Here is a 21,066-nt window from a genome sequence, read left to right as displayed (position 1 = left end):
TTATGAACTGACTCCCAGAATGTGTTGTGTTATGAACTGACCCCAGAATGTGTTGTGTTATGAACTTACTCCCAGAATGTGTTGTGTTATGAACTGACTCCCAGAATGTGTTGTGTTATGAACTGACTCCCAGAATGTGTTGTGTTATGAACTGACTCCCAGAATGTGTTGTGTTATGAACTGACTCCCAGAATGTGTTGTGTTATGAACTGACCCCAGAATGTGTTGTGTTATGAACTGACTCCCAGAATGTGTTGTGTTATGAACTGACTCCCAGAATGTGTTGTGTTATGAACTGACTCCCAGAATGTGTTGTGTTATGAAATGACCCCCAGAATGTGTTGTGTTATGAACTGACTCCCAGAATGTGTTGTGTTATGAACTGACCCCAGAATGTGTTGTGTTATGAACTGACTCCCAGAATGTGTTGTGTTATGAACTGACCCCAGAATGTGTTGTGTTATGAACTGACCCCAGAATGTGTTGTGTTATGAACTGACCCCAGAATGTGTTGTGTTATGAACTGACTCCCAGAATGTGTTGTGTTATGAAATGACTCCCGGAATGTGTTGTGCCATCTCCCTCTCTCAGCCAATTATCTTCCACTTCTGTTTATGACCTCTGAACTTTACAAACAAGTGATATATTAAAGGTGCCATGGGCATATTAACCAGGTGTTTTCTGTAGAACTCTGACAAGTCTGACAAAACGGCTGTCCCACACGCTCACACAAGCCCTTATTAATTTGTGTGTGTGTATATGTGTCTCAGTGTGTGTGTGTGTGTATGTGTGTGTGTATGTGTATGTGTATGTATGCCCTGGGAAGCATTTTGGGCAGGTGTCAGAACAGGGTGTTTGTGGGTTATGACAGCCAGGAGGCTGCTTTTAGGTGTTGTGTTGGAACGTGCCCCCTGTGTGTGTGTGTGTGTGTGTGTGTGTGTGTGTGTGTGTGTGTGTGTGTGTGTGTGTGTGTGTGTGTGTGTGTGTGTGTGTGTGTGTGTGTGTGTGTGTGTGTGTGTGTGTGTGTGTGTGTGTGTGTGTGTGAGATAGTAGAGCAGATGTGAGGATATGACCTAGAGCCTCCTGTCATTCCTCCAAGTCTGGGTGAGGCCACTTTCTGCTTTTGGCTGATCACACACATCTAGGACAGACACACACACCACCCCCTACAGCTGCCTAAACATGTCCCCCTCTCCTCTCCTCCTTTCCCTCCTTCTCTCCTCTTCCAGATCAGGGTGGATGGGCCTTCCCACGGTGCATTGCAGTATGAGGTGATCCAGGCAGTGGAGCGAGGGCCAATTCAACGGGACATGGCCTTCTCCCCCGACCACCACTTCCTATATGCCATGTCAGAGACACAGGTAAGTCATGTGACCCCCCACCCCCCACACACACACCCTGACATCATAATCACCCCCATTTTCTCTTTCCTGTTCACAGTGGGGCTGTTTACCATTTACTAGTGGTAAAGTAGTACTACAACAACAGAACCAACACACGCACGCACGCACACACACACACACACCTTACTATATTGGTCTAAACACAGTGCATCTGTCTCATCAGTAGCGTGATGTCAAACAGAAACACTGACCCTACCTTGCACTCTCATACGTAATATTCAGCCCAGTCTCTCTGCCGTCCCAAATGGCACCCTATTCCTTGTATAGTGCACTACTTTTGACCAGGGCCCATAGGGAATACGGTGCCATTTGGGACACTTCCTATTGCTCACTACACTGTTAATAGTCTGACTGTAGGAGGGAAAGACCAAGGGGTTTCTACTTGAAGTCTTCATCTTAGCTCATATCACAGTGGGTCAAAGACAATTACTGTGTTTTCACCAACCTGCCCGGCCCCCACACACACTCTCTCTCACGTGCACACGGGGTCACACACACACACACACACACACACACACACACACACACACACACACACACACACACACACACACACACACACACACACACACACACAAAGAGAGCCTGAGCATGTCCTACAGGACCCAATGTTCTCTCTGTCTCTCTCAATCTACTCTCACTCAGCAGTCTCCTCTGTTCTTTACTTCCACCTTCTTTTGCCCCCTCCTCACTCCTTTACCCTTCCTCTTCTCTCCTTATGTCTTGTCTCTTCCTCACTTCTTTCCTCTCCTCTCCTCTCCTCTCCTCTCCTCTGTTCTCCTCTCCTCTGTTCTCCTCTCCTCTCCTCTCTTCTCCTCTCCTCTCCTCTCCTCTCCTCTCCTCTCCTCTCCTCTCCTCTCCTCTCCTCTCCTCTCCTCTCCTCTCCTCTCCTCTCTGTTCCTCTTCTGTTCCTCCTCTGTTCCTCCTCTCCTCTAATGTAGCTGCAGGGTTGTGTTGGCAGAGGGAGCCTCTTTTCCCTTTCACAGAGAGGATTATGGGCCGTGCTGGTCTTCTCAGCAGAGTGTGTGCATGCATACCTGTGTGTTTGAAGGGCCGCTGATGATCCTGATAGTGCTCCAGTTTGAACATCATAGGAGGGTTCAAGGTTCCCCTTCAAACTGTCCTCTCACTGCCTCTCATAGGGATCTCATCAGAGAGAGAGTAGAGCGAGAGAGGGGAGAGAGGGGAATAGAGAGAGAGTAGAGAGAGGGGGGAATAGAGAGAGGGGATTAGAGAGAGAGGAATGTAGAGAGGGAGGGGAATAGAGGGAGAGGAATAGAGAGAGAGTAGAGAGAGGAATAGAGAGAGAGGAATAGAGAGAGAGAAATAGAGAGAGAGTAGAGAGAGAGAGGGGAATAGAGAGAGAGTAGAGAGTAGAGGTCGACCGATTCTGATTTTTCACCGCTGATACCGATACCGATTATTAGAGGACCAAAAAAGGCCGATGCCGATTAATCAGCCGGTTTATTTATTTATTTGTAATAATGACAATTACAACAATACTGAATGAACACTTATTTTAACTTAATATAATACATCAATAAAATCAATTTAGCCTCAAATAAATAATGAAACATGTTCAATTTGGTTTATATAATGCAAAAACAAAGTGTTGGAGAAGAAAGTAAAAGTGCATTATGTGCCATGTAAGAAAGCTAACCTTCAAGTTCCTTGCTCAGAACATGAGAACATATGAAAGCTGGTGGTTCCTTTTAACATGAGTCTTCAATATTCCCAGGTAAAAAGTTTTAGGTTGTAGTTATTGTAGGAATTATAGGACTATATCTCTCTATATACGATTTGTATTTCATATACCTTTGACTATTGGATGTTCTTATAGGCACTTTAGTATTGCCAGTGTAACAGTATAGCTTCCGTCCCTCTCCTCGCTCCTACCTGGGCTCAAAACAGGAACACATCGACAACAGCCACCCTCGAAGCAGCGTTACCCATGTAGAGCAAGGAGAACAACTACAAGTCTCAGAGCGAGTGACGTTTGAAACGCTATTAGCGTGCACCCGCTAACTAGCCAGCCATTTCACATCGGTTACACCAGCCTCATCTTGGGAGTTGATAGGCTTGAAGTCATAAACAGCGCAATGCATTGCGAAGGGCTGCTGGCAAACGCACGAAAGTGCTATTTTGAATGAACGCTTACGAGCCTGCTGCTGCCTACCACTGCTCAGTCAGACTGCTCTATCAAATCATAGACTTAATTATAACATAATAACACACAGAAACACGAGCATTAGGTCATTAATATGGTCGAATCCGGAAACTATCACGTTTATTCTGTCAGTGAAATACGGAACCGTTCCGTATTTTATCTAACGGGAGGCATCCATAAGTCTAAATGTTCCTGTTACATTGCACAACCTCCAATGTTATGTCAAAATTACGTACAATTCTGGCAAATTAGTTCGCAACGAGCCAGGCGGCCCAAACTGTTGCATATACCCTGACTCTGTTGCAAGGAACGTAAGAGAACTGACACAATTTCACCTGGTTAATATTGCCTGCTAACCTGGATTTCTTTTAGCTAAATATGCAGGTTTAAAAATATATACTTCTGTGTATTGATTTTAAGAAAGGCATTGATGTTTATGGTTAGGTACAGTCGTGCAACGATTGTGCTTTTTTTTTGCAAATGCGCTTTTGTTAAATCATCCCCCATTTGGCGAAGTCGGCTGTCTTTGTTAGGAAGAAATGGTCTTCACAGTTCGCAACGAGCCAGGCGGCCCAAACTGCTGCATATACTCTGACTCTGTTTGCAAGAGAAGTGACACATTTTCCCTAGTTAAAAGAAATTCATGTTAGCAGGCAATATTAACTAAATATGCAGGTTTAAAAATATATACTTGTGTATTAATTTTAAGAAAGGCATTGATGTTTATGGTTAGGTACACGTCGGAGCAAAGACAGTCCTTTTTCGCAAACGCGCACCACATGGATTATATGCAACGCAGGACTGGCTAGATAAACTAGTAATATCATCAACCATGTGTGGTTAACTAGTGATTATGATTGATTGATTGTTTTTTATAAGATAAGTTTAATGCTAGCTAGCACCTTACCTTGGTTTCTTACTGCATTCGCATAACAGGCAGGCTCCTCGTGGAGTGCAACGTAAAGCAGGTGGTTAGAGCGTTGGACTAGTTAACCATAAGGTTGCATCCCCAAGCTGACAAGGTAAAAATCTGTCGTTCTGCCCCTGAACAAGGCAGTTAACCCACCGTTCCTAGGTCGTCATTGAAAATAAGAATGTGTTCTTAACTGACTTGCCTAGTTAAATAAAGGTCTAAAAAAATAATAAATACATTTTTAAAAAATCGGCAAATCGGAGGACAAAAATACCGATTACCGATTGTTATGAAAACTTGAAATCGGCCCAATTAATCGGCCATTCCGATAAATCGGTCAACCTCTAGTAGAGAAAGATGGATAGAGAGACGGGAGAGAGGGGGGCGGAGAGGGGAATAGAGAGAGAATAGAGAGAGAGGGGAGAGAGGGGAATAGAGAGAGAGATAAAGAGAGAGGGATAGAGAGAGAGGGATATAGAGAGAGGGATAGAGAGAGAAGGGAGAGAGAGAGAGAGAGAGATAGAGAGAGGGTGAGAGAGAGTGATAGAGAGAGAAGGATAGAGAGAGGGATAGAGAGAGAAGGATAGAGAGAGAGGGATAGAGAGAGAGATCTGTGTAGTGTGTCAACTACCATTTCAATTCACTTTGGCAAGTCGGTTAGGACATCTACTTTGTGCATGACACAAGTAATTTTCCAACAATTGTTTACAGACAGATTATTTGACTTATAATTCACTGTATCACAATTCCAGTGGGTCAGAAGTTTACATACATTAAGTTGACTGTGCCTTTAAACAGCTTGGAAAATTCCAGAAAATGATGTCATGGCTTTAGAAGCTTATGATAGGTTAATTGACATCATTTGAGTCAATTAGAGGGGTACCTGTGGATGTATTTCAAGGCCTACCTTCAAACTCAGTGCCTCTTTGCTTTACATCCTGGGAAAATCAAAATATATCAGCCAAACGCCTGAAGGTACCACATTCATCTGTACAAACAATAGTATGCAAGTATAAACACCATGGGACCACGCAGCCATCATACCGCTCAGGAGGGAGACGCGTTCTGTCTCCTAGAGATGAACGTACTTTGGTGCGAAAGTGCAAATCAATCCCAGAACAGCAGCAAAGGACCTTGTGAAGATGCTGGAGGAAACAGGTACAAAAGTATCTATATCCACAGTAAAACGAGTCCAATATCGACATAACCTGAAAGGCCGCTCAGCAAGGAAGAAGCCACTGCTCCAAAACCGCCATAAAAAAGCCAGACTACGGGTTGCAACTGCACATGGGGACAAAGATTGTACTTTTTGGAGAAATGTCCTCTGGTCTGATGAAACAAAATTAGAACTGTTTGGCCATAATGACCATCGTAATGTTTGGAGGAAAAAGAGGGAGGCTTGCGAGCCAAAGAACACCATCCCAACTGTGAAGCACGGGGGTGGCAGCATCATGTTGTGGGGGTGCTTTGCTGCAGGAGGGACTGGTGCACTTCACAAAATAGATGGCATCATGAGGAGGGAAATGTATGTGGATATATTGAAGCAACATCTCAAGACATCAACCAGAAAGTTAAAGCTTGTTCGCAAATGGGTCTTCCAAATGGACATTGACCCCAAGCATACTTCCAAAGTTGTGGCAAAATGGCTTAAGGACAACAAAGTCAAGGTATTGGAGTGGCCATCACAAAGCCCTGATCTCAAACCTATAGAAAATCTGTGGGCAGAACTGAAAAAGCCTGTGAAAGGAAGGAGGCCTACAAACCTAACTTAGTCAGGAGGAATGGGCCAAAATTCACCCAACTTATTGTGGGAAGCTTGTGGAAGGCTACCCGAAACGTTTAAACAATTTAAAGGCAATGCTACCAAACACTAATTGAGTGTATGTAAACTTCTAAACCACTGGGATTGTGATGAAAGAAATAAAAGCTGAAATAAATCATTCTCTCTACTATTATTCTGACATTTCACATTCTTAAAATAAAGTGGTGATCCTAACTGACCTAAGACAGGAAATTTTTACTACGATTAAATGTCAGGAATTGTGAAAAACTGAGTTTAAATGTATTTGGCTAAGGTGTATGTAAACTTCCGACTTCAACTGTATTCTGGTATTTAAGACTCAGTAACACATACCTGTCGTTATGGGGCACTTGTCAATCCATTTGGCCCCAAGCCAAAAATAAACCAACATACAATGTGTTTTTGGGCTGATAGTAATAGTCTCTGTAGTAACATATTGCCTTTAGTTAATTACCCCGTTAGTCTAGTTAAAGACTGTGTTCCACTTAGAGAATGTGTTTAGACTAAACATCAGGGGAGGGAAGGGCCCACTGGGGCAATCAACAGTAGATGTACATGCTATTTAGGGAACCGAGTTTTAGTGAACACACACACACACACACACTAATCCCCCAACCACACTCACCCTCCTCCCAAACACTCACCTCCCTCCCAAACACTCAACCCCGTCCCAAACACTCAACCCCGTCCCAAACATACCTGAACAGAGTATACCTATATCCCACTGTGAGTACAACACGGCAGCTGATCAGAGAGTATACCTATATCCCACTGTGAGTACAACACGGCAGCTGAACAGAGAGCATACCTATATCCCACTGTGAGTACAACACGGCAGCTGATCAGAGAGTATACCTATATCCCACTGTGAGTACAACACGGCAGCTGATCAGAGAGTATACCTATATCCCACTGTGAGTACAACATGGCAGCTGATCAGAGTATACCTATATCCCACTGTGAGTACAACACGGCAGCTGATCAGAGAGTATACCTATATCCCACTGTGAGTACAACACGGCAGCTGATCAGAGAGTATACCTATATCCCACTGTGAGTACAACTCAGCAGCTGAACAGAGAGTATACCTATATCACACTGTGAGTACAACACGGCAGCCGAACAGAGAGTATACCTATATCCCACTGTGAGTACAACACGGCAGCTGATCAGAGAGTATACCTATATCCCACTGTGAGTACAACTCAACAGCTGAACAGAGAGTATACCTATATCACACTGTGAGTACAACACGGCAGCTGAACAGAGAGTATACCTATATCCCACTGTGAGTACAACACGGCAGCTGATCAGAGAGTATACCTATATCCCACTGTGAGTACAACATGGCAGCTGATCAGAGAGTATACATATATCCCACTGTGAGTACAACACGGCAGCTGATCAGAGTATACCTATATCCCACTGTGAGTACAACACGGCAGCTGATCAGAGAGTATACCTATATCACGCTGTGAGTACAACACGTCAGCTGATCAGAGAGTATACCTATATCACACTGTGAGTACAACACGGCAGCCGAACAGAGAGTATACCTATATCCCACTGTGAGTACAACTCAGCAGCTGAACAGAGAGTATACCTATATCCCACTGTGAGTACAACACGGCAGCTGATCAGAGAGTATACCTATATCCCACTGTGAGTACAACACGGCAGCTGATCAGAGAGTATACCTATATCCCACTGTGAGTACAACATGGCAGCTGATCAGAGAGTATACCGATATCCCACTGTGAGTACAACACGGCAGCTGTGCAGCTTTCTCTGAAACATTATTTTGTGACGTTTGTTAAACATTCATGATATGTTCTGTACACAACTCTGTACTACAGTCCCTCAGGGCTCTACATCCAGTCTGGTAGCATGTCTAAGACAACTCTGTACTACAGTCCCTCAGAGCTCTACATCCAGTCTGGTAGCCTGTCTCAGACAACTCTGTACTACAGTCCCTCAGGGCTCTACATCCAGTCTGGTAGCCTGTCTAAGACAACTCTGTACTACAGTCCCTCAGGGCTCTACATCCAGTCTGGTAGCCTGTCTAAGACAACTCTGTACTACAGTCCCTCAGGGCTCTACATCCAGTCTGGTAGCCTGTCTAAGACAACTCTGTACTACAGTCCCTCAGAGCTCTACATCCAGTCTGGTAGCCTGTCTAAGACAACTCTGTACTACAGTCCCTCAGGGCTCTACATCCAGTCTGGTAGCCTGTCTAAGACAACTCTGTACTACAGTCCCTCAGGGCTCTACATCCAGTCTGGTAGCCTGTCTAAGACAACTCTGTACTACAGTCCCTCAGGGCTCTACATCCAGTCTGGTAGCCTGTCTCAGACAACTCTGTACTACAGTCCCTCAGGGCTCTACATCCAGTCTGGTAGCCTGTCTAAGACAACTCTGTACTACAGTCCCTCAGGGCTCTACATCCAGTCTGGTAGCATGTCTAAGACAACTCTGTACTACAGTCCCTCGGGGCTCTACATCCAGTCTGGTAGCCTGTCTAAGACAACTCTGTACTACAGTCCCTCAGGGCTCTACATCCAGTCTGGTAGCCTGTTTAAGGCATATCAATACTTATTTTCATTTTGAAGAGTCACTACTGCTTTTGTCCCAGTATTTACCTTGTTTCTGGGTATTTTTAAGATACTTGTCTAAGATGGAAACAAAATGTGAGGTGGATGGAGTGGGTACACTGAGAGAGAAATCTCTCTCTCTCTCACTCTCACTCTCTCTCAATCACACACAGACCCATTCACTAGACCTCAGTCTGAGGCTCCCTCATTTCTCTACACTGTCTCTGTCTGTCTTTCTCTCTGTCTCTCTCTGTGTCTCTGTCTCTCAATTCAATTCAATTCAAGGGGCTTTATTAGCATGGGAAACATATGTTAACATTGCCAAAGCAAGTGAAGTAGATAATATATAAAAGTTAAATAAACAATGAAAATTAACAGTAAACATTACAGTTCCAAAATAATGTTCTTCACTGGTTGCCCTTTTCTTGTGGCAACAGGTCACAAATCTTGCTGCTGTCATGGCACACTGTGGTATTTCACCCAGTAGATATGGGAGTTTATCAAAATTGGATTTGTTTTTGAATTCTTTGTGGGTCTGTGTAATCTGAGGGAAATATGTGTCTCCAATATGGTCATACATTGGGCAGGAGGTTAGGAAGTGCAGCTCAGTTTCCACCTCATTTTGTGGGCAGTGTGCACATAGCCTGTCTACTCTTGAGAGCCAGGTCTGCCTACGGCGGCCATTCTCAATAGCAAGGCTATGCACACTGAGTCTGTACATAGTCAAAGCTTTCTTTAAGTTTGGGTCAGTCACAGTGGTCAGGTATTCTGCCTGTGTGTCAAGTAATTATCTTTTTGTTTTCTCATGATTTGGTTGGGTCTAATTGTGTTGCTGTCCTGGGGCTGTGTGGGGTCTGTTTGTGCTCTCTCTCTCTCTGTCGCTCTCTGTATCTCTGTCTCTCTCTCTCCTCATATGTCTCTCCTCACCTCCCTCTCTCCTCTCACTCGTGTAGTGACAGGTTGTGTATATATTGTGATGTCTTTAGTCCATGTCTGTATGTAAAGTACCGTAAGATGATTTAAAGATGAGCTCTTCTAATCTTGATTCTTTTTTGATTGGTTTGGTACATGTAGTTCAGAGGGTTGGTTACCATGGTTAGGTACAGTACATGTAGTTCAGAGGGTTGGTTACCATGGTTAGGTACAGTACATGTAGTTCAGAGGGTTGGTTACCATGGTTAGGTACAGTACATGCAGTTAAGAGGGTTGGTTATCATGGTTAGGTACAGTAAATGTAGTTCAGAGGGTTGGTTATCATGGTTAGGTACATGTAGTTAAGAGGGTTGGTTATCATGGTTAGGTACAGTACATGTAGTTCAGAGGGTTGGTTATCATGGTTAGGTACAGTACATGTAGTTCAGAGGGTTGGTTATCATGGTTAGGTACAGTACATGTAGTTCAGAGGGTTGGTTATCATGGTTAGGTACAGTACATGTAGTTCAGAGGGTTGGTTATCATGGTTAGGTACATGTAGTTAAGAGGGTTGGTTATCATGGTTAGGTACATGTAGTTCAGAGGGTTGGTTATCATGGTTAGGTACATGTAGTTAAGAGGGTTGGTTATCATGGTTAGGTACATGTAGTTCAGAGAGTTGGTTATCATGGTTAGGTGCAGTACATGTAGTTCAGAGGGTTGGTTACCATGGTTAGGTACAGTACATGTAGTTCAGAGGGTTGGTTATCATGGTTAGGTACAGTACATGCAGTTCAGAGGGTTGGTTATCATGGTTAGGTACAGTACATGTAGTTCAGGGGATTGGTTATCATGGTTAGGTACAGTACATGTAGTTCAGAGGGTTGGTTATCATGGTTAGGTACAGTACATGTAGTTCAGAGGGTTGGTTATCATGGTTAGGTACATGTAGTTAAGAGGGTTGGTTATCATGGTTAGGTACATGTAGTTCAGAGGGTTGGTTATCATGGTTAGGTGCAGTACTTGTAGTTCAGAGGGTTGGTTACCATGGTTAGGTACAGTACATGTAGTTCAGAGGGTTGGTTATCATGGTTAGGTGCAGTACATGTAGTTCAGAGGGTTGGTTACCATGGTTAGGTACAGTACATGTAGTTTAGAGGGTTGGTTATCATGGTTAGGTACAGTACATATTGTTCAGAGGGTTGGTTACCATGGTTAGATACATGAAGTTCAGAGGGTTGGTTACCATGGTTAGGTGCAGTACATGTAGTTCAGAGGGTTGGTTACCATGGTTAGGTACAGTACATGTAGTTCAGAGGGTTGGTTACCATGGTTAGGTACAGTTCATGTAGTTCAGAGGGTTGGTTACCATGGTTAGGTACATGTAGTTCAGAGGGTTGGTTATCATGGTTAGGTACAGTACATGTAGTTCAGCGGGTTGGTTATCATGGTTTGGTACATGTAGTTAAGAGGGTTGGTTATCATGGTTAGGTACATGTAGTTCAGAGGGTTGGTTACCATGGTTAGGTACAGTACATGTAGTTCAGAGGGTTGGTTACCATGGTTAGGTACAGTACATGTAGTTCAGAGGGTTGGTTATCATGGTTGGGTACAGTACATGTAGTTCAGAGGGTTGGTTACCATGGTTGGGTACAGTACATGTAGTTCAGAGGGTTGGTTATCATGGTTAGGTACAGTTCATGTAGTTCAGAGGGTTGGTTACCATGGTTGGGTACATGTAGTTCAGAGGGTTGGTTATCATGGTTAGGTACAGTACATGTAGTTCAGAGGGTTGGTTACCATGGTTAGATACATGTAGTTCAGAGGGTTGGTTACCATGGTTAGATACATGTAGTTCAGAGGGTTGGTTACCATGGTTAGATACATGTAGTTCAGAGGGTTGGTTACCATGGTTAGGTACATGTAGTTCAGAGGGTTGGTTGCCATGGTTAGGTACAGTACATGTAGTTCAGAAGGTTGGTTACCATGGTTAGGTACAGTACATGTAGTTCAGAGGGTTGGTTACCATGGTTAGGTACAGTACATGTAGTTCAGAGGGTTGGTTACCATGGTTAGATACGGTACATGTAGTTCAGAGGGTTGTTTATCATGGTTGGGTACAGTACATGTAGTTCAGAGGGTTGGTTACCATGGTTAGGTACAGTACATGTAGTTCAGAGGGTTGGTTACCATGGTTAGGTACATGTAGTTCAGAGGGTTGGTTGCCATGGTTAGGTACAGTACATGTAGTTCAGAAGGTTGGTTATCATGGTTAGGTACAGTACATGTAGTTCAGAGGGTTGGTTATCATGGTTGGGTACAGTACATGTAGTTCAGCGGTTTGGTTATCATGGTTTGGTACATGTAGTTAAGAGGGTTGGTTATCATGGTTAGGTACATGTAGTTCAGAGGGTTGGTTACCATGGTTAGGTACAGTACATGTAGTTCAGAGGGTTGGTTATCATGGTTGGGTACAGTACATGTAGTTCAGAGGGTTGGTTACCATGGTTGGGTACATGTAGTTCAGAGGGTTGGTTATCATGGTTAGGTACAGTACATGTAGTTCAGAGGGTTGGTTATCATGGTTAGGTACAGTTCATGTAGTTCAGAGGGTTGGTTACCATGGTTGGGTACATGTAGTTCAGAGGGTTGGTTATCATGGTTAGGTACAGTTCATGTAGTTCAGAGGGTTGGTTACCATGGTTGGGTACATGTAGTTCAGAGGGTTGGTTATCATGGTTAGGTACAGTTCATGTAGTTCAGAGGGTTGGTTACCATGGTTAGGTACATGTAGTTCAGAGGGTTGGTTATCATGGTTAGGTACAGTACATTTAGTTCAGCGGGTTGGTTATCATGGTTAGGTACATGTAGTTCAGAGGGTTGGTTATCATGGTTAGGTACAGTTCATGTAGTTCAGAGGGTTGGTTACCATGGTTGGGTACATGTAGTTCAGAGGGTTGGTTATCATGGTTAGGTACAGTACATGTAGTTCAGAGGGTTGGTTACCATGGTTAGATACATGTAGTTCAGAGGATTGGTTACCATGGTTAGGTACATGTAGTTCAGAGGGTTGGTTACCATGGTTAGATACATGTAGTTCAGAGGGTTGGTTACCATGGTTAGATACATGTAGTTCAGAGGGTTGGTTACCATGGTTAGGTACAGTACATGTAGTTCAGAGGGTTGGTTACCATGGTTAGGTACAGTACATGTAGTTCAGAGGGTTGGTTACCATGGTTAGGTACAGTACATGTAGTTCAGAGGGTTGGTTACCATGGTTAGGTACAGTACATGTAGTTAAGAGGGTTGGTTACCATGGTTAGGTACAGTACATGTAGTTCAGAGGGTTGGTTACCATGGTTAGGTACAGTACATGTAGTTCAGAGGGTTGGTTACCATGGTTAGGTACAGTACATGTAGTTCAGAGGGTTGGTTACCATGGTTAGGTACAGTACATGTAGTTCAGAGGGTTGGTTACCATGGTTAGGTACAGTACATGTAGTTCAGAGGGTTGGTTACCATGGTTAGGTACATGTAGTTCAGAGGGTTGAGATGAGAAAGTAGAGTCACTGGACTTTAATATCACTGTTACAGTAACTCACATTCAGCCATTTGATTGTTCCTTCTGATTGATTCTGAACTACATGGTGTGTGGGGAAATGGCTCTGTGTCACGGTGTCTGACAACTGTAAGGGCTTGAGTCTTATATCTGTGATTGTCATAAACAGAGTGTACTATAGCAAAACAATTGGTCTGGCCACTCTGGGCTATTGGTTATGTGAACCCTGTTAGTTTGGGTGATTACACCTCAGAGTTAGGAATAAGGGTCAAAGGGGTTGAGTGGTAATATGCTGTATTGACTGCAGAGCTGCATGCAGAGCAATACAATACAGCTCCAATGGTTGGTTATTTTGGAATAACAGCACACACACACACACACACACACACACACACACACACACACACACACACACACACACACACACACACACACACACACACACACGCTCACGCACGCACGCGCATGAGCACACGCACACGCACACACACATCCTATCATCTCCCCACCCCCTGTGGGGTACTGCAAGGAGAAAAACAGACTGAGTGGATCAATCGCAGAGGCTAGCCTGCTGTTCCCAGGACCTGGGACCGAGACAGAGACGGAGAGAAAAAACCAGAGAGAAAGAGACAGAGCGAGGGGAAACAGAGAGAAAGAAGCCTAACAGAGAGAGAGAGGGAGCCCCACAGTGGGTCGATACAGCTCCGATACGGCTCCGGTAGAGCTCTGGGACCCTGCTGGTACAGTTCAGCTCAGGCCCCTAGCCGTCGTGGAGGGCCCCACTCTCCATCTCATTAGGACAGATTGGTGCTGTCGGGCCCGGGGTCCGGAGCTGGGGTGGCCCCTATATGGATCAGCACAGCTGGGGGTACAAACCGTCTGGCTCTAGGTCAGGGGTCAGCAGGAGTCGACAGGGGCCTGTAGGGGCCGGTCACTGAGCCACTCAGCAGAGAGAGAGAAAGCTTCCCACTGGTGTATTGTGAGAGGGAAGCATGCTGAGGGCCAGGGCAGGACACCGCTGAGAATGGGCTCACAGCCTGGTAATGTTTCTGTCACATTTCCACTGATGGGAGAGAGGAGACGGGCCAGCCAAACACACACGCGCACACACACACAAACAGTTAAACACACATAATGTATAGTTAAATGTGAGCATGTGAGGGTGAACTAGTACATACACATTCAGTATACACATAGAGGCACAGATGACATATCAGCCATCAGCTGCCTCTCCATGGAGGGACTTTAAAAACCTCTAAAGTTCACAGCTGTTTTCTTCCCCATGCTGCAAGTGGTCTCTCCCCACCCTCCTCCACAATGGGGGTGAGATGGAGAGAGCAAGAGAGAGAGAGAGAAAGAGAGAGAGAGACAGAGAGAGAGACAGAGAGACAGAGAGAGAGAGAGAGAGAGAGAGAAAGAGAGAGAGAGACAGAGAGAGAGACAGAGAGAGAGACAGAGAGAGAGAGAGAGAGAGAGAGAAAGAGAGATCGAGAGAGAGAGAGAGAGAGAGAGAGAGAGAGAGAAAGAGAGACAGAGAAGCCTCTGATTCTGACAAAGAAAATCAAATGAATTGAGAGAGGACATATTTAAGAAAGCAAGAGAGATAACACATCCTGTACTCTATACCATCTACTGCATCTTGCCATCCTGATGTAATGTATCACTAGCCACCTTAAACAATGCTGCTTTATATGTTTTCATACCCTACATTACTAATCTCATATGTATATACTGTACTCCATACCATCTATTACATCTTGCGTATGCCGTTCGGCCATCACTCATTTATATATTTTTATGTACATATTCGTATTCATTCCTTTACACTTGTGTGTACAAGGTAGTTGTTGTGGAATTGGTAGATTACTTGTTAGATATTACTGCATGGTCGGAACTAGAAGCACAAGCATTTCGCTACACCTGTATTAACACCTGCTAACCATGTGTATGTGACAAATACATTTGATTTGATTTGATGATCGAGACAGAGAGAGAGCAGGCGGAAATTAGAGACAGTGGGAAAAGAATGAGTGAGGGAGAGAAAGAAAGAAACAAGCCAAAAAGAGTTGGAGAGGAAGGAAGGGAAACCACAGAAAGAGGAGGGAGAGAGAGAGGTTGAGCCAGATATAATCAAGGCCAAAGAGACACCCAGCAGGGAGCTAGTCCCCTCCCCCCTCCCTTCCTCCCTCCGGGGGTTTCTATGAGAGGCATGGGTAATGAGTGATCGTTCATCCCTACCCCTCATTAATCCACTGATTAGCCCAACCTAATTGAATCTGGTGACTTTCCTATATCATGTGCGCGAGACAGATAAATACACCTGTGGAAGATAAGAGGCCAATCTGTCAGTAGAGGCCTGATATTATGGATTTCAGAGGCCTGGGTATGAGTGATGGGAGTGGGATGCAGCTCTTTGTGCCGGGCTGGTCTGTCTCATTGTTCAACTAGTAAAGTGTCATGCAGCCTGAAAGAGTCTGAAAGAGACTGAAAGACACAAGGCCAGCTGGGGAGGTGTGGTGAATGAAAGTGAGGCCCTGTGATTGGTTGTTCCTCCAGGAAGCAGAATAGGTTGGTGATTAATGTACAGTAATGGTTTGGGAGGTTGTTTGGGAGATAATTGGTGTTACTCAGGCATTGTTCCTTTGTTCTTGTAATAAGCACACTAAGTAAGTCCACTTTCATGGGTCTTCGCTGATTGTGTCGTTGTAAAAATCAACTGTTTCTGTGCAAATGAGGGCTTTAAAGTTGTAAAAGTACAGAATAAAGCAGAAGACGTCTTTATACATGTTGCCTAGACTCCTATAGATGGAGCTAGGATCCAGTCACCTTTTAAAGCAAACCAGAAACGTGCTTCTGCTCAGTCAGCACTCAGTTTGTCAGTTTCACTGGATTTTGATTGATGTGTTATTATTATTATAATTGCCGTAAGATGTTTGTGCTCATGAGTTTCTTAGCAGAAGTATGTTACATGAATCATATAAAACATTGCTGGAAAGTGCAGCTTCTCCATACAGCTCTATTATTAATGTACGGTGTGTGTAAACGGCAGCTTCTGTTTGTGTGAATTATTCACAGTGTGTACTGTGTACTATAACAGCAAGATCGTCAAAGTCAATCGCTTTCATTTCTGTTGAGCCCCGGGGGAAATTGAGATGCGTACCCCGCCGATTCACGGGGGGATCGCATCTGCCGTCTCATCAAAAATGTTTAATAAAGACAACTTTTAATTTCAATTATAGCCGTGCGTTTAATGACAATCGTTTGGACCATAAGTCTCTCGTGGCGATTGCAATCCCCCCGTGCTGGAAGGGTCGGTTTATGGAGCAGTTTTATCAGGTTATTGTAATGGCCTACTTTTAGCTGGAGGGTATTGCCTTCATGAGGAGAGAGAGAGGGAACAGCACAGATACACTGCAGATAGAGACGGCCTGGAACACTACTGAGACATGTCAACAAAGTGGAGCAAAAATGATTGACGTGAAAAAAATGTCTCTCTCTCTCTCTCTCTCTCGCTCTCTCTCTCTCGGAAGTGCAGCTCAGTTTCCACCTCATTTTGTGGGCTGTGTGCACATAGCCTGTCTTCTCTTGAGAGCCAGGTTTGCCTTTGGTGGCCTGTCTCAATAGCAAGGCTATGCTCACTGAGTCTGTACATAGTGTTAGGTTCTAAATATCAGAGTAAGAGAACTTGACGGACACTATGAAAGCTTAAACCAAGTTTATTCATCCCAAAGGATGCTAAACATTGCATCTTTATTGCTAGGCAGGAAATTAAGTGATACGGGCAATAAACTGTTCCTTCTCCTTCAATGTGACCTGACCTCGGCCCGCTTCATCACTAATCCACGGCTCTCTCCCCTTATCAATACTGCCACATGTAATCGTTTCCCCTACACTCAGTACATTCCAAGCTTAACTGCACTGATCATATACATTCCTCCTACAGATACCCATTAACTTCTGGTGTAAACCCTAGACTATGGCACCCCTCATGTCTCTAGCATAACTAATGTTTAATAATATTAAAAGTTTAGAAGTTCGAACCCATCAATAGTCAAAGCTTTCCTTCATTTTGGGTCAGTGTCATGCTTGGTATAAAGGGATCAGGAGACAGGTGCAGGAATGCGTAATAGGGGTTTTTATTTACCCAAATTACAGCGTGCCGTGTAAAGGCACGGGGACGAAGACCAAACAAACACGTATACAAAACACAGGGTAGAAACCCAAACAAAAGAGTGAGGAGTACCTCGAATAAATACACAATCGCACAATGATACCCCAACAACACAGCACAGGTACTCACACAGGTACTCACACAACCAACCACACGACCAACGGACATAGTAACAATAATCGACAGGACAATGGAGAACAAAGGGCACACTTATACAATTACTAATCAATGACATGACAGGTCAGTCACAGTGGTCAGGTATTCTGCCACTGTGTACTCTCTGTTTAGGGCCAAATAGCATTCTAGTTTGCTCTGTTTTTTTGTTAATTCCTTTCAATGTGTCAAGTAATTATCTTTTTGTTTTCTCATGATTTGGTTGGGTCTAATTGTGTTGCTGTCCTGGGGCTCTGTGGGGTCTGTGTTTGTGAACAGAGCCCCAGGACCAGCTTGCTTAGGGGCTCTTCTCCAGGTTAATTTCTCAGTAGGTGATGGCTTTGTTATGGAAGGTTTAGGAATCGCTTCCATTTAGGTGGTTGTAGAATTTAACATCTCTTTTCTGGATTTTGATCATTATCGGGTATCGGCCTAAATCTGCTCTGTATGGATTATTTGGTGTTTTATGTTGTACCCTGAGGATATTTTTGCAGAATTCTGCATGCAGAGTCTTCATTTGGTGTTTGTCCCATTTTGTGAATTCTTGGTTGGTGAGTGGACCCCAGACCTCACAACCATAAAGGCAATGGGTTCTATAAATGATTCAAGTATTTTTAGCCAGATCCTAATTGGTATGTCGAATGTTATGTTCCTTTTGATGGCATAGAAGGCCCTTCTCTCTCTCTCTCTCTCTCTCTCTCTCTCGCGCTCTCTTTCTCTCTCTCTCTCTCTCTGAGTACACACAATCACATTTCTCTCCCAGACACAAAGCAGGATTCACAACATAAAGTCGAGCGTAAACTTGACGACTTGTTCTGCCTGCCAGGAGGAAGCAGGCCGATGTGTACTAACCATGTTTGCAGTCGTGTACGCTACACAGTGTTGCCTATGCTGTTGCTTATTTACCATGGTTGTGGGCCCGAGGCAGGATAACGCAGCTTGGACAGAATTAGTTCCGATATGTTTGTGTGCTTCTGGGAGCCGGCGTCAGGGACAGGATGCAAATCCAGTTAGCACAGAGAGTGGCCGGGTTCACGGGAGACATAATTGCATTTTCCATCTGTGTCCCCCAAGGGCTTGGCTTGGGCCCTAGCAGGGGCCTGGCATATCCTAGCCACGGCTGGCAGAGGTTAGTATAGCCTAGCAGAGGCTGGCTAAGGATAGAACGTCCTAGCAGAGGCTGGCTAAGCATAGCATGTCCTAGCAGAGTCTGGCTAAGCATAGCATGTCCTAGCAGAGTCTGGCTAAGGATAGCATGTCCTAGCAGAGTCTGGCTAAGCATAGCATGTCCTAGCAGAGTCTGGTTAAGCATAGCATGTCCTAGCAGAGTCTGGTTAAGCATAGCATGTCCTAGCAGAGTCTGGTTAAGGATAGCAAGTCCTAGCAGAGGCTGGTTAAGGATAGCATGTCCTAGCAGAGGCTGGCTAAGGATAGCATGTCCTAGCAGAGTCTGGCTAAGGATAGCATGTCCTAGCAGAGTCTGGCTAAGGATAGCATGTCCTAGCAGAGGCTGGTTAAGGATAGCATGTCCTAGCAGAGGCTGGTTAAGCATAGCATGTCCTAGCAGAGGCTGGTTAAGGATAGCATGTCCTAGCAGAGGCTGGCTAAGGATAGCATGTCCTAGCAGAGGCTGGCTAAGCATAGCATGTCCTGGCAGAGGCTGGCTAAGGATATCATGTATCACATGTGCCAAATACAACTGGAGTAGACTTTACAGTGAAATGCTTTCTTATGATCCTTTCCCAATGATGCAGAAAAAAACATTTAAAAGTAACTAACACGAGGAATAAAATACACACGAATGGAGCAACAGTACATACAGGGAGTACCAGTACCAGATCAATGTGGAGCTATATACAGGGAGTACCAGTACCAGATCAATGTAGAGCTATATACAGGGAGTACCTGTACCAGATCAATGTAGAGCTATATACAGGGAGTACCAGTACCAGATCAATGTAGAGCTATATACAGGGAGTACCTGTACCAGATCAATGTGGAGCTATATACAGGGAGTACCAGATCAATGTGGAGCTATATACAGGGAGTACCAGTACCAGATCAATGTGGAGCTATATACAGGGAGTACCAGTACCAGATCAATGTGGAGCTATATACAGGGAGTACCAGTACCAGATCAATGTGGAGCTATATACAGGGAGGACCAGTACCAGATCAATGTGGAGCTATATACAGGGAGTACCAGTACTAGATCAATGTAGAGCTATATACAGGGAGTACCAGATCAATGTGGAGCTATATACAGGGAGGACCAGTACCAGATCAATGTGGAGCTATATACAGGTAGTACCAGTACCAGATCAATGTGGAGCTATACACAGGGAGAACCAGTACCAGATTGTCATGTCGTTTGTGTAGGTGGCAGGGAAGTCAGGCGCAGGAGAAACAAACTTGGTGTAACTGGAGTAGTTTAATAAAGTAAAAACAAACTCCAAAACCAAAGTACATAATAAAATAAACGTGGGTACAATAACCCGTCGCGCCCCAATCCAACAACATGAGCACATAACAACAAACAATCTCTGACAAGGACATGAGGGGAAACAGAGGGTTAAATACACAACATGTAATGAATGGGATTGGAACCAGGTGTGTAGGAAGACAAGACAAACCAATGGAAAATGAAAAATGGATCAATGATGGCTAGAAGACCGGTGACGTCGACCGCCGAGCACCGCCTGAACAAGGAGGGGCATCGACTTCGGTAGAAGTCGTGACAGTACCCCCCCTGACCAGCCGCGCATCGACACCGGCCTCGGGGACGACCCGGAGGACGAGATGCAGGGCGATCCGGATGGAGACGGTGGAACTCTCGCAGCAGGGAAAGATCTAACACGTCCTCCACCGGAACCCAGCATCTCTCCTCCGGACCGTATCCCTCCCAGTCCACGAGGTACTGAAGGCCCCTCGCCCGACGTCTCGAATCCAGGATGGATCGAACAGAGTACGCTGGGGCCCCCTCAATGTGCGGGAGGAACCTCCCGCATCTCAGCCTCCTGGGGCGGGCCAGCCACCACCGGCCTGAGGAAAGACACATGGAATGAGGGGTTAATGCGGTAATAGGGGGGAAGCTGTAACCTATAACATACCTCGTTCACTCTCCTCAGGACTTTAAACGGCCCCACAAACCTCGGACCAAGCTTCCGGCAGGGCAGGTGGAGGGGCAGGTTTTGGGTCGAGAGCCAGACCTTGTCCCCCGGTGCGAACACCAGGGTCTCACTGTGATGACGGTCTGCGGCAACTTTCTGGCGTAGTACGGCGCGCTGAAGGTGGACGTGGGCGGCATCCCATGTTTCCTCCGCGCGCCGGAACCAGCCATCCACCACAGGAGCCTCGGTCTGACTCTGATGCCAAGGGGCCAGAACCGGCTGATAC

The 21,066-nt window shown here is 45.0% G+C and overlaps 1 protein-coding gene across 3 annotated transcripts in view; it reads left to right on the top strand.

The window, feature by feature from the left end:
• The window catches only part of plxna4 (plexin A4), a 496,524-nt gene that overhangs the window by 252,789 nt on the left and 222,669 nt on the right, over positions 1-21,066 (top strand). For all 3 annotated transcript variants that reach the window (XM_029741951.1, XM_029741949.1, XM_029741950.1), the window contains exon 4: positions 1,230-1,361. In XM_029741951.1, coding sequence (XP_029597811.1) covers positions 1,230-1,361 — 132 coding nt within the window. The remainder of the gene's footprint in view (positions 1-1,229; positions 1,362-21,066) is intronic.

The sequence above is a fragment of the Salmo trutta genome, chromosome 40, assembly GCF_901001165.1.
Source record: "Salmo trutta chromosome 40, fSalTru1.1, whole genome shotgun sequence".
In the NCBI taxonomy this organism is placed as follows: domain Eukaryota; kingdom Metazoa; phylum Chordata; class Actinopteri; order Salmoniformes; family Salmonidae; genus Salmo; species Salmo trutta.
This window is presented reverse-complemented; position numbering and strand designations above follow the sequence as displayed.